The sequence below is a fragment of the Bos indicus x Bos taurus genome, chromosome 16, assembly GCF_003369695.1.
Source record: "Bos indicus x Bos taurus breed Angus x Brahman F1 hybrid chromosome 16, Bos_hybrid_MaternalHap_v2.0, whole genome shotgun sequence".
NCBI classification, from domain to species: Eukaryota; Metazoa; Chordata; class Mammalia; order Artiodactyla; family Bovidae; genus Bos; species Bos indicus x Bos taurus.
In genome coordinates, this window is record NC_040091.1 from 31,862,332 (window position 1) to 31,880,058 (window position 17,727).

The 17,727-nt window shown below is 41.5% G+C and overlaps 1 protein-coding gene across 2 annotated transcripts in view; it reads right to left on the minus strand.

Annotated features, from left to right (window-relative positions):
• Window positions 1–3,688: 3,688 nt before the first annotated feature.
• DESI2 (desumoylating isopeptidase 2) overlaps window positions 3,689–17,727 on the minus strand; it is a 45,339-nt gene continuing 31,300 nt past the window's right edge. The window contains exons 3-5 of one of the 2 annotated variants that reach the window (XM_027564681.1): window positions 17,564–17,657; window positions 15,914–16,055; window positions 3,689–7,206 (exon numbers count right to left, since the gene is read on the minus strand). In XM_027564681.1, coding sequence (XP_027420482.1) covers window positions 6,973–7,206; window positions 15,914–16,055; window positions 17,564–17,657 — 470 coding nt within the window. In that variant the 3' untranslated portion in view covers window positions 3,689–6,972. The remainder of the gene's footprint in view (window positions 7,207–15,913; window positions 16,056–17,563; window positions 17,658–17,727) is intronic. The other variant, XM_027564682.1, reaches the window with a different exon arrangement.

Sequence of the window (17,727 nt, forward strand, 5' to 3'; positions counted from 1 at the left end):
ATTTCATTATTTTTCAGGCTGAAATATATATGTATGTAAACCAAAATATTATTTATGAGTGAATGGGACTTGAAGGTGCATGAAGTTTTGCTGTGGAGAGAAATTGGGAAAAGTTGCCCTGCTAGGGATGAGGGCGTGAAGGGAGACTTTGTCTTGGATTGTTGGTTTTAGCTGAGAAAGCGTGGAACATGTTTTATGCTGATAGGAATGATCCAGTGGAGAAAAGGAAACTGATGTTTCAAAGGAGACAAGGAATAAAGTTGGGGCAAGGCCTTGAGAGATGAGAGGGACCTAGTGATACAGAAGGATTGGCTTTTGGAAACAGTAAGGACGTTTTCCCATTGTAACATGGAGAGTGACTCTGGCTTCAAGCTCTGATGAATATGTAGGTCAAAGAACTGGAAGTTGTGAGATAATAGGAAATAATATGTGCTGGTCCTTGGCCCCGATTCCAAGAACAGAGCTCCTAGAACCCTTGTAAACTCCTGAGTGATAAGAGCACCAGGAGCAGCTTTTGTTCTGTTGAGGCCACTCTGGGTGGGCACCTTATGGCCCCTGGTCTCCAGAAAGACCAAGCCATGACTGCATGAATGCTTAGTTGCTCAGTTGGGTCTGACTCTTGGTGACCCTTACGGATTGTAGCCCATCAGGCTCCTTGGTCCATAGGATTTCCCAGGCAAGGATGCTGGAGTGAGTGGCCATTTCCTTCTCCAGGGGATCTTCCTGACCCAGGCATCAAACCCGTCTCCTGTGTGTCCTGCCTTGGCAGGTAGATTCTTTACCACTGAGCCACCTGGGAAGCCCCAAACCATGATTAAAAGCTTGGAATCTTTTCCCGTCATCCCTACCCGAGAAGTAAGAGGAGCTGAAAATGGAGTTAGTACTTACTCATCCCTAAGTGAAGAAGCCTCCATAAAATCCCAATAGTATGGGGTTTGGAGATCTTCCAGGTGGCCAAACACATCCACACACCAAGAGGGTGACGCACCCCGGCTCCAAAGGGACAGAAGCTCCCCCGTGCCCAGGATGCTCTCAGACCTCACTTTGTATTTCTCTTTATCTGGTTCGTTTGTACTTTCTAAATCACATCCTTTAATAAACTGGTATATGAAGTGTTGCTCTTGAGTTCTGTGTGTCACTGTAGCAAATCAAACTCAAGGAGGGTGTTGTGGGAACCTCTGATTTGTAGCCAAGCCAGACAGAAACTGTGGGTAACCCGGGGCCCTACGACTAGTGACTGGCATCTCAAGTGGGGGGCACTTTAGTGGGACTGAGCCCTTAACCTGTCAGATTGATGCCACCTCCAGGCAGATAGTGTCAGAACTGAGTTGTAGACCCACCAGCCCCTGTCGTGGAGAACTGCTTGGTCTGGAGAAAACCCCCACACGTTTGGTGATAGAAGTGTCACCAGTAGGGTGTTCTGTGTGACAGGAAAGGAGAAACACAGGGGAAGAAGAACCTCCCCCAATACCGAGGTCAACTGCCCGATTTTTTTTTTAATGATCTGTAGGATCATAAATTTTATTGCTATGTTCAAATTTTAAAATATACTAATAAATATTCATAATGTATTTACATAATTTTAAAGGTCATTTTTTTTTTCAGCTTTTTCTCAAACCTTTTAAAGCATATACATACAACCCGGGTTATAATATTTATAGTACATTTTTAAATAATACATGTTGTTCTATCTTACTGGTCACTGGTTTTAATATTTTATATTAACTTAATATTTATCAAGCAATGGGCAATTAAATAAAACATTTAATATTGGACATTAACTACTTAAGAAGCATGCTCAGCTCAAGCTTTAATGTATTTTAGGTCATTATTCTCCGGTATTTAACAATTCTTTCTGCTGTTGACCTGTTAGTTTCTTACTCCCTGAAGGAAATATTTTATCACAGTTATTATTCATTGACATAAACAGTATGGTGGAATTGCAAATATTTGTTTTTTTTTAAAAAGCAAATTCAAATCCATATTTTAGCTGAGGCCACATATTTTGGGGCCTATTTTTATTAAAATTTTTTTTCTCCTGGAGTTGCTTTCCAACGTTGTGTTAGTTTCTACTGCACAGCAAAGTGGAAATGAATGCATTTCTGAGCTGGAACTGAGAGCAGGCCTTGCTTAACCTTGGGCTTCCCTGGTGGCTCAGTTGGTAAAGAATCTGCTTGCAATGCAGGAGACCTGGGTTCAATCCCTGGGTTGGGAAGATCGCCTGGAAGAGGGCATGGCAACCCGCTCCAGTATGCTTTCCTGGAGAATCGCCATTGACAGAGGAGCCTGGCTGGCTGTAGTCCATGGGGTCGCAGAGTTGGACATGACTGATCCATTAAACACACACTTGCTTAACCTTAGCTTTTCCCTTGGCCTTGACAAGATAGAAACTTTTCACACTTCCCACTGTAGGAACAAAGTATAATCCTCTTTGGAAGGATCTTCCTTTCGGGGAAACTATCAAAGAGACAAGCTTGAGAGGGCTCAGCAGTTCTCTGGGTTCAGAATCCATAAGGAAGTAGTAGCTGCCTGCCTCTAATCTACTTCTTGCAATGCACAGCATGGAGCATTCATCTTTATTAGCACAGACTTCTGCACACTGAGAACAGAGTCAGTATCTGGGTGATGAGAACTTCGGGAGCAGATAATGGGAGAGAAAAGACCACTGTCCCTCGGTGTATTTGGCATCCTTTCTACAGGTAAGACCAGTTGCTTTACCAGATTGGAGTTGGTAGTCTATTAAAAACCTATTTAGACTTGGGGGAAAGCTCCCCTTTGGTTTCTGTCCTTGAGAACAGATGAGTTGTAGATCATTCCTAGTTAGCAGAGTGAACAGGCATTGACCATTGTTACTTTTTGACTGCATCACGCGGCATGCAGGATCTTAGTTCCCCAGCCAGGGCCTGAACCTGCACCCTCTGCAGTGGAAGCGCAGTCTTACCCACTGACCAGAGAGCCCTAGCCACCACTTGTGAAGTTTTTGTTTGTGGAGGGACTAGGTATAAAATGAAGATGAGGGAAGGGTTACGTTGGAGGTGCAGAGCAGAAGAGGTTTGCAAGAAGCTAGGAGCACAGTCACCCAGGCTCCTGCTCGCTTGGTGCTAGATGGGCAGTGTGTTCAATGACAGTGGGGGCCATTCCCCCACAGGTGTCTCCCCTGCACTCCTGGCGGAGACAAGAGGGCATATTCTCCCTCCCCAGCTTTGCCTCCATCCCCTAGAAGTCGGGGCTGGCACTGCTGGGAGCATGTGTGGTTATGCTTTGACCATTAAGGAGCTGGTCCATGGACCTGCAGTTCAGCAGGAATACAGGAGAGTAAAAGTACAGGCAAATTCAAGAGGAATATACAATGGAGAAGGGCGCACAATGTCTCTGCAGAGCAGACGTGATTCTTGGGTTTAACAAATAACGTCCCTATTGGGTGTAAGAGAGACTACAGAATGCACTGTTCCAACGTGGGGAACAGAGCCAGGTGCTTCTAGACGGGGGGTGTGTTCAGGGGGCGCCCTATCCTTATCCCTACCCGTCTAGAAGCACCTGTAATCTGTAAATGGAGTGTAGCTTTTAAAATTGTATAAACAAAAAAATAAAAAATTTAAATAAAAATAGTACAGCCCCCCCAACCCCCCCCCACACACAAATATATAACATTTGCAGTCTTCTGGAGGTCAGAAAGCACTATAAAACATTTCTTATAAAAGTATTTTTTAATAAATTGATGTATTTCAATGTTGTTAACACGATAGCCCAATGCTATATCAAGGTAGCAAAAGTGAAGATTCCTGGTATTTTTTCATATAAACACTATGAATGACAGTACATTTGCATTCAAATTCACAAGAAATAATCTTCAGGTTCATGAAGATTCTCCAACTGCTGTAACACCTTTCAAACAGCGAAGATGTGTATTGACTAGGTAGACAAGGAAAGTCTAATGACTGAGCTGCACGCTAAACCATACTGAAGGGAAGGGCTACAATGGCAGTATGGCCAATTTGCTGAACAGAACCCAAGTCTTTTAAACTTAGTCATTGAAAGAAAATACAGCATGTATCAAAATTACAGAGTATCTTATAGAAATGGAGCCATAAGACGACACACAGATGAGAGCCCTGAAGCAGTGAAAATGTTTCTACCCGTTTTGTGATGGAAAGAAGCCATGTATACAGAGGCCCGCAGCTGTCTGTAGGGTTGAATCTCCTCATACACACAATGCTATCAATTGGCGAAAACCAGAATTCCCTGCTCTGTACAAATGCTGGTGAAGGTAACTTGCACTATTGCTGTGGGTCAGAGCAACAGTGGGCTGGATTTCAGGCATCAAGTGGAGGCTCTCTTTACTGCTGCATCACTGCCTTCTACCACTCCACAGGCCACGCTTTCCAAAACTGATGCCCACTTCTTAGGGTTGAAAAGAGAAAAAAAATGAAACCAAAGGGCACTGAGAACAAACAGCAGAAACCAGCAGCTCCTGGCCCTCTTTAACACTATTACTGTCCAACCCACCATGAGAAATGTATCACTTGGTTACAGCTACAAAGAGAACATCTGATGCCATCGTATCACATGTATCTTAATGACCTGGTTTTTTATACAGGATTTTTCTTAACAAAAATCAGGTTGAGAACAAGAGGCTTTTCCTTCAAGGGCAAGGGAAAGTGGCTAAATGCTAGTTAATTAAATTCATCCTCAATTTTGAACTGCAGTGAACAAACGGACTTAAATGAGATTTTCTAAAGACACTTATTTTCTCAACCTCAAGTACAATTAGACTGCCAACAATCTCATGTCCAGAATTTTATGGGCTGATTCTACGATAATTGGCCTTTTAGGCCATTATTTATTTTTACTAAGACCCTTTACACTATTTTTAAACCCCAGTTGCTGCAGATGAAAACAAATACAACAAAATCACAATAAAATCATTTGTGTGCTGAGGTGCTGGAATCTGGATGAGCAAAGGTAGAAGGTTCCTGGCTACTCACCAAGAAGTGCCTCAACAATGGCCACTCCTTCATGGGTGTCAGCAGCACAGACTTGAAATCGTGTATATTTGAATGGACAAGAAGAAAACTGGAATCCACCAAATTATTTTTTTAAAATATCCCAAGCAACTGCACTAAACATTTATCACTAACCCGAGTTTTAGGTTAGGATAGGACTCTTCTTTGAGTGAACTGATTCACTATCAGAGTCTTTGCATTTTATTCTCAATTTCACTTTTAGACCTGAACCGAGTCAACGTCTCATAACAATCATATATTCCTTTCTGGCCCATCTCCTAAAACAAGTGCTCTGCCCCTCTCAAAGAACTGAGAATAACTCATAAAGGCTTTCCTCTCCAGAAGCAGAACAGTCAAAAGCGTGATTAGGTTAAGTGGCTTCATTTTCCTCAGGTCAAACCCAAGGTTTATTTTCCCTATGAACAGGGTGTGCTTTATTTGATAAAACGACTCAAAATCAGCTTATGGAAAAGTTAAAAATGTAGTTTACTGAAAGATATGTATCTTTACAAAGAGTAATAGCAAACAATCCCATCTAGAAGTTTAAATAAATGTAGATGATTTTAAAACTAACAATATATATAAAGCTGAAGTCACTGCCTTGGATAATTTATACACTGCATCCAATATTTTATATAGGACATTCATTCTTAAGGCAGAAAAATTGAATCTGACATGTAATGACTTGGCTCTTACATCCAAGGGTCAAACTGGGAGTAGACGTGAGCAGACAGACTCCTTGCTAATGAGGACCTATCTGCGGTGACAACTTCGTTCTTAGAGTAGGTTATGTAAGACACACACATTTGGGAGAACAGAAAAAGACGAAGTCTAAGACACATAAATATGTGTTTTCCACACGAGGTCAATGTGACTAGGCTTTCTATTACGAGGTGAAACTACTCCCATAACAAACTAACAAACTTCAACATAGTCTTTCTGGTAGGGAACATAAAATGCTTAAAATATCCAAGTATTCACTTTTTTGGAAAGTGTTCATTTAGACTCTAGTTTTCAAGATGTAGTATAAAAGGTAGCCTGAATAGTTAAAAGCAGTTGAATGTCAACTCACACTGCTACTCAGAAGGCTACCACTAAGGATACTCCTGCCCCACGTACAAAATCCTGTGCGGGGAGGAAATCGATATATACTAAAAATGAAGCCCCCCAACCAATGCATGTGCAAAAACACTTGTTACCAGCAAGAGTATCTTTAACGAAAAACATCTTACAGAATCAGAGGCATCAAAGCCAGACTGACACGAGAGTGCACCACCCCGTGGAGGTGGACGGATATTTGGGATGAAAGCAACCGTTCAGCAGGAACCTTGGGAGATGTGCTACTCGGAGTGGAAGGCGCGCTAAGAGCACCTGGGCTCGGGCACCTCTCACGAAGACCAAGGTCCTGAGCCCTTAGGGCTGTGTGTGCTCCTTCACCTCTGTGCATCCTGGTGCCCAAAGGGTAACAAGAACAAAGACAAACCTAAAAGACAATTCTTAAGCAGGTCATGGTGACGGTAACTGTATTAAGTACCTTCCTCTGTGCCTATGACGTATGCCGTAGCTCGGGCAAAGGTCAGAAGTGTACAAAGATTACCTGCCTAAGTTCTGAAGACATGATTTTCTTCTTTCATGGTGGCAGAAGTCCATGCAAGATTTGTAAACAGTGATACAAAATACTGTAAACATAACTTAACAGAGCTTGTATAAAACAGAAGAAGTAAATCCAAATTTACAAGTGGGTAAAAAAAACAGAGGGCAGCTTCATACAAAGTTCTCCCTCCTGCGCCAAGTGATTTCTTTGTTTTGTTTTGTTTTTGATTACAAATATAATCCTGAGCTGAAAAACTGGGATTTGGGGGAGAGCCATCTTTGCATACAAAATATCCAAAGGACGTTTATTCTTTTACTTTTCTCTAGTGATAGTCAACTGCCACAGACAGTTCTGAATGTGTGACTTTGGAGACATTTATAGTTTGGTGTGGCGCCCAGGTCTGGAGCCCGCGGTGGTGCTGGCCATGGAAGCCGAGGCTGCAGCGTCCTCTGCTTCCTCCAGTTCGTCCTGGAGCTCCTGGCTGACACTGGACTGCAGGGCTGCGGGCGTGAGCCACTCCTTTGGGAGGCAACTCTGTAGAAAAGGTATACAGGAGCTGAAGTAGGCAAGCCGATTGATCCAGCGAGGAATCTCTTTCCCACAGAGAATCTACAGGGGAGAAGAAGCGTAGCATTAGGTGAGTGATTGAGGTTATCTGGTCCGCTGCCAAGGAGTGGAGGGTCAGGGAGGCAGGCGGATATGTAGAAAAGCCACTGCTCCGTGTCCTTCGGTGCTGCTATTTCCAACCTTTGATGACAAGCCGCTCCCTAACTCAGAAGCCTGGGGTCTCCCTATTGTCAGCTCCGTCCCTTCCTTTCTGAAGAACTTTGCTAAGCTGCTTATTTTTTACATCTATAAAATCAAGCTAATTCCATTTAGTTCCTTTCTTTCTTTGCTCTTTGCAACTGCTTGGGGATGCTTGTAGAAGTATTTTGAACACAGAAGAAAAGACGTGTGAAAGAAGATATTAGTCAAGTACCAGGAGCGCCAGGCAGTTCTCATCCTTATCCTCAAAACTTGTAAGCCCCATCTTTTTCCAACTGCAAATAGTATGAACTAGGTCTTCTATAATACTAACTTTATTACCCTCCTTTCCTTCCACAGCCGAAACTGGGCTTAACTAGGCCATGCTTTATTGTCCCTGTGGTGGTGTTGCCTCCAACCATGTCAAAGATTATAATCATTGTAATAATGATAATTATGATCCAGAAGTGAAGTATCAGCTAGTTTAGCTTCGTTGGTTTTAAAGTATCTTATGTCCAAAAATTAGCTAAAATGTAAATAAGCTGGCACCTGTAATCAAGCAATGTGACACTTTAGCCCTCTGCCTTAATGGCTTCATTTAAACACTATGTCTCTGTCTTAACCGAGGGTGGTCTCTCTGGGGGGAAAGTAGAAAGTTTTGATCATTTTTGATTACACTGCCTGGAAGCCCTGAGAGGCAGACAGTACTTAAACATACTTCAAGAATGTGCATGAAGTAGATCTGGGGGAAAGCTGAGCAATGACCTTATATTATTCCATTCCTATCTGTTTATTCTAAAAAACACAGGCAAACAAGTATTCCATTATATTTTACACCCAAGACATAATTAGGGGGATTTGTATATTTGAAGGTTACCACAGAAGTGGTGACTAGGAATAGTTAGGTTAATATAATAAGCAATTGGTGACTATCCAAGTGTTTTTCTTCATTCTCCTTCCTAAATCCTGATTTTATTTCTCTATGTATGAATGTACTTTATGGAAAGCTGACTTCATCTCAACATCCAGAGCTGGCTAGATTAACCTAAAACAGAGTTCTGTAAACTAAAGCCATCTGTTTTTATAAATAAAAATTTTACTGTAACACAGCCATGCCCCTTCATTTTTTTATGGCCTACGCTTCTTAGGCTACCATGGCAGAGACAGAATGGAATCCAGGAATAGTTGTCCACAGGCCTAAAATATTTACTATATGACTCTTTCAGAAAATGTGTGCAGATCCTCGATCAAGCCAATGTCTTTTATTAACCTTTGAGTCAAGATTCGTAAGTAGGTCATTGAGCACTGTAACTTGAATTCTTAAAATGAAATAAACTGTAGATAATAGGGTATCTGTGATACTTGTTTTAATTATGTATACATATCTAGATCATGATGTAAAATATATTTCTTACTGTGGAAAGTGATCAAAAAATATTTGATTCACATAACAAAATTACTTTTGCATTTAAGCATCAATTTGGTAATCTCTCTTTCTAGGAATTTACTGAAAAGAGGTGTGAACAGGGTTACTAATTACAGCATTGTTTGTAATAGCCAAAGACTAAAAATAACCCAAATGTCATTAATAGGAAACTGACATTTTGGCACATCCAAACAAGGAGTATCATTCAGCTGTTATAGAATAAACTCCATGCTACAATGTGAAGTGAAAAAAAAAAAGTAGAGAAACATATGTATAGGATGCTCCCCAAATGTAATGGTGGACAGGCACAGATTAAGTATCCACATTCCCATTCTAAAAGGGAGAACATGGAAGGAAGGAAGGAATTATTAGTCCTAAGCAATTTCAAAATCTGACTGGGCGACCTCCATTAGGTTTCAAGGCTTGGGACTAATCCTCTGTGGTCCTCAGTTCTGTTGTCTGGGCCCATGAAATCATCCTTTCTCACCAGCCTGTTTCCTGCCTATAGAATCTGAGAATCCAAGAGTCATCTTTCATTTTGTCCTTTCTCTGTCCCTTTTATTCCAAGCTGGCAGTGTTTCTACTAACGTAACAACCTCAAAAATGTTGAGTCTCCTGTGTACATCATGGGATTCACTCTACGAGGTATGAGGTTCCTCTGTAGATCTCTCCTGGAAGATTCCATTTCTACTCCTGATTTCCCGAGATGGTTCAAAGGATCCAGGAGTCGAATCTTTAATCTCTTCAGCAGCAGTTACCCAGTCACACCCTTGGGCCTTCTCTCTACAATATGCTTTCCTAACAGAAAAGCCCCTACTTTTACCATCTTTTCCACCTGGACATGCCAAACAATTCCAAATCATTAAGTTCTGACTCCTGTGTCGCTGAACTTTTCTTTCTTTATTTTATCTTTCTTTGTTCATTTCTTTTTTTCCGTCTGTGCATAAGCAGAAAGAATACCTTGAACACTTTGCTTGGAAATCTCATCAGCTAAATATTCAAGTTTAATGTTTACAGTTAGTTCTGCTTTCCACAAAACTGCTGGACAAAATTCAGCTAAGCTTCCTGTCACTATATAACAAAGATTTCCTTTCCTCTAATTTCCAATAACATGTTCCTTATTTCCTTCTGAGCCCTCACCAGCAGCACCTTTAATACCTGTATGTTCAGTATTTCTGCTCTGTTCAAGGTAATCCAGGTTTTTTCTATCAAACTCCTCATTATTGCTCCAGCCTTTACCAATCACCTAATTCTAAAACCACCTGCACATTGGTAAAGGTATTGTTATAGTGGCCCATCTCCAGGTACCAACATCTGTACTGGTTCCCTGTGGCAACTTTAACAAACTATCAGAAACTCAGTGGCTAAAACAATTCAATATTTTCTCTTACAGTTCTAAAGGCCAAGGAAGAAGGGTGGAGGGGAGTGGATATTGAGAAGTTAGAAAGCTATGAACACATTTTGTTTTTTCTTTCTCCCACATTTGACTGTGGAACCATGAAAAGACTTTATAAACACAAAATTAAACAAAAAAGCACCCCCCAACCAAAAAGATCAATGAAACAAGGACCCTGTGTAGAAAACTGGTGGCATAACCACACAAGAAAAAAATTATTTCAACTAACTACAAAACACTGTTACTTTTATTGAGCCATACTCTAATAAAATAGAACTGCAAAAAGCTTCTACTTTTCAGTAGTCATATTGCTGGTGGCAGTGGTTATACTATTACTCTAAGGTTGTGGCTCAGACGGTAAAGCGTCTGTCTACAATGTGGGAGACCCGGGTTCGATCCCTGGGTTGGGAAGAGCCCCTGGAGAAGGAAATGGTAAGCCACTCTAGTACTCTTGCCTGGAAAATCCCATGGACAGACAAGCCTGGTAGGCTACAGTCCATGGGGTCGCAAAGAGTCGGACATGACTGAGCGACTTCACTTTCACTTTCAAGATTGTTTTAGGTATAAAGGGATTAAAATGAATGGGTAATTATGTTGTTGAGAAATGGGATTTTATACCTGGCATAGCAAAATACAGATATACTATTGATAAGGTTAAGTAAAAATCCTATAGCCTGAATTTTAAGTAGAAACATCACTATGAAATTGTAAAAAAGCCCTAGCTCTGTCTACTGCAGGAAAAAAAAAAAAAAAAAAAACCTAGAAACTATCACCAACGCACTAGCAAGGAGCAACCCTAATGCCCAGATTAAGATTTCTAAATATTTATGGAGAAGGCAATGGCACCCCACGCCAGTACTCTTGCCTGGAAAATCCCATGGACGGAGGAGCCTGGTAGGCTGCAGTCCATGGGGTCGCTGAGGGTCAGACAGGACTGGGCGACTTCACTTTTACTTTTCACTTTCCTGCTTTGGAGAAGGAAATGGCAACCCACTCCAGTGTTCTTGCCTGGAGAATCCCAGGGGCGGTGGAGCCTGGTGGACTGCTGACTATGGGGTCGCACAGAGTTGGACATGACTGAAGTGACTTAGCAGCAAATATTTACTAGAAGGAAACAGTTCTGAGGTAGGAAATACATAGATGAGCCTGTAATATCTCATTATACCAAAACCCAAGAAGGCAATTAAAGATGAACAAAGTCAGGGTGGGATGAACTGGGACTGACATATATATACTACTATGTATACAACAGATCGGAGAAGGCAATGGCACCCCACTCCAGTACTCTTGCCTGGAAAATCCCATGGACAGACAAGCCTGGTAGGCTGCAGTCCATGGGGTCGCTGAGGGTCGGACACGACTGAGCGACCACTTTCATTTTTCACTTCCCTGCATTGGAGAAGGAAATGGCAACCAGTGTTCTTGCCTGGAGAATCCCAGGGACGGGGGAGCCTGGTGGGCTGCTGTCTATGGGGTCGCACAGAGTTGGACACGACTGAAGTGACAGCAGCAGCAGCATACGACAGATAGCTAACGAGGACCTACTGTATAGCACAGGGTACACTACTCAATGCTCTGTGGTGACCTAACGGGAATGAAACCCAAAGAGGGGACATATGTATACGTACAGCTGATTCACTTTATTGTACGGCAGACACTAACATACATAACATAAAGCAACTAAACGCCAATAAAATTGTTTTAAAAAATTAGCATCATATCAAAAGACTCAGAAGCTGACTTAGAGAGAATCCCATCGATAAAAAATAGGACAAGGACAATAACTGCACTGAACTGAAATATATCAATTATTTTTGAATCTGTGGGGGGGGGGGGGGGCGGAATCTATAGTTATACTACATTCTGAAAAAAATCTGTTACCTTTGGAGAATGCTAGGGAACTGTATCAGGAGCCCCCAAGACCATTTCCAGGTTAGATGATTTGCTGAGGGGACTCATAGGACTTGGCATATAGTTGTATTCATAGCTATGATTTATTACAGTAAAAAGAATACAAAATTAGCAAAAAAAAAAAAAAAAAAAAAGGCACAGGTCGAAGTCCACAGGAAATCAGGCACAAGCTTTCAAAGGTCCTCTTCACAGTGCAGTCACAAAGGATAAGAAGCTGTGACAACACACACGGAATGTTTATTACTAGGGGAACATGAGAGACCTAATGTCTAAGGTTTTTATATGCTATGCTATGCTAAGTCACTTCAGTCATGTCCAACTCTGTGCGACCCCATAGACGGCAGCCCACCAGGCTCCCCATCCCTGGGATTCTCCAGGCAAGAACACTGGAGTGGGTTGCCATTTCCTTCTCCAATGCATGAAAGTGAAAAGTGAAAGGGAAGTCGCTCTGTCGTGTCCGACTCTTAGTGACCCCATGGACTGCAGCCCACCAGGCCCCTCCATCCATGGGATTTTCCAGGCAAGAGTGAGTACTGGAGTGGGGTGCCACTGCCTTCTCCGAGGTTTTTATATAGGCCTGGTCATATAGGCACCCTTTCCTAGCACGTACTTAAGCCTCCCAGAACCAAAGCAGGGCTTTAGCGTTAGTCGCACTCACACACAGTTCAGGTACATGAGCCCTTAATCTGCGGGAGTCTGGGGCAGGTGAGACCCTCCTGAAAACCAAGTTCTTAGAGGCAGCCAAGGAAGACTCTGTATGCAGGTGTTTTTAAAGACAGCAGTCTCCAGGCTGCTTGGTTTACTTTTCTCGCACAGTTTACCCCTCAGCCAAGCTGTCACAGTAGAAATGATCAGAGGACCCCCTGTGGCACTGAGACCAACTTGAAGAACTGAGCTCAGTTGCACTCTTGAGGGGTGCCAGACTTACCCAGTTGAAATAAACTCCATTAAACCATCAAAGTTTAAGTTTCAGTATGAGCTTTCTTCATCTGGTCTAAGGTATCAATTTAGGCACAGCACAATGCTGGCCAGTAAGGTGAAGTTGACCTGAAAGATCTTCCAGGGCCGAAGCAATGTCATGATAGTCAGGGTGCGCACAGAAGGAGAATACCAGAGGGCACCACCAGAAGCTAAGCTCATGGAGTCAGGGCACTCTCAGCAGGGCAAACATGAGTCAGGCAGCACAGGGTTAACAAGGCCCCAGATGCTTTCTCACTGTGGTGAGCACTGTGGGCCTGTTACAGACAGAACATCTGCATCCCCTCAAAAGTCCTGTGGAAATTGTAGCCCTCACTGTGCTGGTCTTTGGGGGTGGGGCCTCTGGGAGGTAATCAGGTCAGGAGTGGTGTAAGCAGCCTTATAGAAGAGATGTGGGAGCTTCTGCACTGCGTCCACCGGGTGAGGACACAGCGAGAAGATGGCCTGTGGACCAGGAAGCAGGCCTCTCGCCAGGCCCTGAGGTCGGCCAGCTCCTTGACCTGGGACTTCCAAGCCTCCAGAACTGGGAGAAATAAATTCTTATTGTTTACAAGCCACCAGTCTACAATATTTTGTTGCAGCAGCCCAAATGGACAGGGCCCTCTGCTCCAGTCTGAAAAATGAGCTGCATCTTGGTTCAGAGGGACTGCCTGAAGGCACTCAGTCCCAAACAGTTCTTTCTGTACATGACACGAGGTGATCAGCCTTGTGAGTGTGGAAGACATCTGCTCATGTTCGGCGTGGGGAGCGCAGGAGCGAGGCCCACCTTCTGCTGTCCCTGAGCCAGTGCTGTCACTGTGATTACAAGCTCAGTGGCCTGTTTGAATTCAAAGTGCCTGCAGCAGCTGAGGCAGGCAGAATGAAAAGCTCTTCCTCAGGGAGAGGGAAAAGATTATTAATGCCTTCACCCATCCTGGTCTCCTCAGGGGCCAGGGTTTTCTTTTGTTGTTGTTGTTACAAAATCAGTATGTCACATTCAGCAATCGTAACTTCATATTAAAAAAAGAATGCCCCACTCTCCCCCAGACCTTCTGTCTGGATCTGGAAAGGAAGTATATACGAGGAACACAAGAGTTTTCAGAGGAAACATTTTTATATAATTTAACCAGCTAGATGCATTATGTTAGAAATCAGTCAGGATTAAATCCTGAATTTCCAGAAAATTTTAAAATGGGTTTCTATAGCCAACACCTCCTTTCCTCCTGGTCATTGATCTAGTGAATGGTCTAGAAAAGATCCCTCTGAGTCTGGGGATGGCTGCACGTGGTAATCAAGCTACCTTATTCAGGTGGGTGCTCCAGGAGACAGGTGGGAGAAAAGCAGAGTTGTTAGGTGAGCACTCCGTTGCTGCAAACTGCAATGAATTCTGATACTCAATTCTGATACTCATGAAGGGGCCTGCACTGAAACACCCCGGGGATGGGGTTGAAAGTAAGTTCTGTTAGGAGTGGTCCTAGGGAGGAGGGGTCACAGGCCTAGTGATGTGGTCTCCCCTAACTTGCAGCTTTTGGCAACAATCACCAAGTCAGGAATGCAATCAGTCTCTGTCTGAGAAATACAGAGCTGGTCAGCAGCTCGATTTCAGATGGTCCCGATGGAGGAAAAGCCCCTTTCTGTGGACACCTGCAACACGGTTCAGTCAACATCCATGGTGTGTATCTTACAAACATGCCACTGGTCCTCAGAAAACAACTGGCGAGGCACAGCAACAGTGAGCTGTAGCCCTGTTTGGAAGTTATGCTGGGGAAGCCAGGAGGGCAGTGAAAAGGGCCAGCTAGCTAAGCAGCTCTGCAGAGGTCACTGAAACTGCAGCTCATTTTCTCCTTTACATATTTCACAATTCCTGTGGTACTTGATGTGGCCACTTCGACCATCTGCTAAGTATCAGGAAGCTGGGAAGCGGTTTCAAGTGCCATTTAATTCTCCAGATCTTATTTTATAATCTTTTAACTTTCTTCCCTCCATTTTCTTTTTTAAGGTCCTTTACTTTGGATCTACTTTAGGTTTTCTGCTTGGCACCCAAGAACTGGGAAGGTAAATAAGTGCCTATGTGATGACTGGCAGAGTGAAACTTCTAGATAAGAGAAATGAATCACTTATTAATAAGTAAGAGCCAGAAAAAAGTTGAAGTTGGCAACTAAAAGTTAGGAAAAGAGAAATCTTATTGGTTAAGAAGTGGAAGTCACTTAGGCATTAATTTTTTACGATTTTTCGCCCCAATCCCCTTGGCATTAATTTAAGTGAAAATATAAGGCTGTAATAAATAAATTAGAATAAGAAGCGACTCATTATTGTACTCACTCTACACACTTGCTAGGTCATGACTAGACTTACAATTTAAAACTGTGCTGACTCTAAATGAACTTTTATGGTTGAGAGTCGGAGCGGGGGAGGACAGTAAAGGAGTTTGGGATGGACATGTACACACTGCTGTATTTAAAAGGGATAATCAACAAGGTCCTCCTATATATAGCACAGGGAACTCTGCTCAATGTTATGTGGCAGCCTGGACAGGAGGGAGAGTTTGGAGGAGAACAGATACATGTACATGTACGGCTGAGTCCCTTCGCTGTTCACCTGAAGCTATCACAACATTGTTAATCGGCTGTACTCCAATACAAAAGAAAAATATAATTAAAAAGAATTGAATGCATAAAGTAAAAAAAAACCCCAAACTATGCTGACTCTAAAGTTACCAACTTTGGAAAGGTCACTCATATATAATAGTTACAGAAAAGAAATAAAATACCATATATTGCATAATGTAAATAAACAGAAAAAAATAACTTGCTAAATATAGTGGGGCAGTAAGTATATGAGTAAATGTTATTTATTTGAAGAACTTTTAGAATAAAATTTACCTCTGATAAAGCCGAAGAAAAGTGATTGCAATTTTTATGCATCAAATGATAGGCATTGCCTTTGTATTCTTTTCCCAATTCTTCCACAATTTTTTCTATATCATCTTCTAGGAAGTCAGTGCTCCCTAAAACAACAGCTTCTCTTAAAGAAAAAAAAGGAAAAAGAAAAAAAGAATATAGCTGTGTGAGTTATATTATAGGCATGCTTAAAGACTTATTTCCAGAAATGTTTATTTCCAGGAATATTATGATGGGTGTTTAACAAAGCAGGGTTAATGTAATAAGACTAAAAAGTAAATGAGGTATTTTAATAATCTGATTATTTTAGTTTCTACTTTTTAAAAGCAATGAACTCTTAAGTATACCACTTCTAAATAAAACAAACTCAAAATAAGTCATTCCCCTTATTAAACAGTATTATAGTAAAAATGTAATATCACAGTTATTTTTATTACTATTGCATTAGAATTTACATTACTAGAGCACCAGATCCACGCTGCAAATATTCTTGCTTAATTACAGCTGCCATCAAATAGCTGGTCATAGTCTCACTTAAAAATAATCTTTTAAGTTACCTGCCACTGGGCTGCAGTGAGATCAACTTCCAAATGACTAATTTTAAAAAAAGGCATAAAAACAAACCCGTTCTAAACAATACACCAAACCAAAAAACAAACCAACCCCCCACCACTTCTAAACTACTACCCTGGAAATGCAATAGACATCATTCAACAGAGAGTACAATTTTAGTCAGATTCAAGTTAGAATCCAAGAAAGCTGACGACACTCAGAAAATCCTTTTACCTAGGAGTTTTGGCAAAAGGGAGACCTAACAGATGGATTCAGGCTGGCATTATAGCACTTACGTGTGTAAATATTTCAAATTGGTTATAGGCTAAGAGAACCATTAACTCAGTAGTGATAAAAGGGAATAGCCTTATACTGAATTTCAGTGTTATAACCTCATGTCATTATTTTTCACTTGGAAACTATTATAGGCCTAGAAGTTTCTTTAAAGCTCCTTGAAACTAAGATTCTAAATATCACTTTAAATATAAAACTTAATTAAGGAATGACAATTTGATTATCAGCATTAGCAGTAGGTTTTCGGTGCTTTTTACTACTCCCAAGGCTCCAGAGTACACTCATATCCATACATTTTAGGTCTATCAATGCATATAATACCTTAACAATACTTTCTCGGCTAATCTATTCAGATTATTTTAGTTATTTCAAGTTTATAAATAGTGTCTCTTTCACTGGGAACATGAAGAGGTTTTTAAGAGTGTTAGGTAGGTCACAATCTTTCCTCCATCTCCCTCCAAATAGGAGACTGAGGGAAGCAATCATTAGATAGGAAAGTCTGTTAAAGCAAAGTCTTACATTAAGGTAAAAACATTTGTAAAGCAGATAAAATAACTTCCGTGGGTCCTCAGTAAGAGCAACAGACTAGCTTCTTTCAGGCACTTTATCTGGCTGATTACTATCTTTACACGACTTAGATTTGATTTTAAAGCGTTAGCAACTAAAACAACATTGAAGAAACATTTTAACTTGCTATATTTTTAAATCTACAGAATGAATTCTGTATGCCTGAATACAAGTTTTGGCACCTAAGACAGTGTAATAAAAATTATCCTCCCTACTTACTTAAATTTAAATGTTTCTCCTAGTTCAGAAGCATTTCCTGGGGAAATTTCAAATATTCCAGAAAAGGGATAAGGATGGCCACCATAAGCAAATTCTGAAAAGAGAAAACTCATGATTCTTAGTATTTATCACATAAAATTTAACCAGTATGCTGAATTAGATTT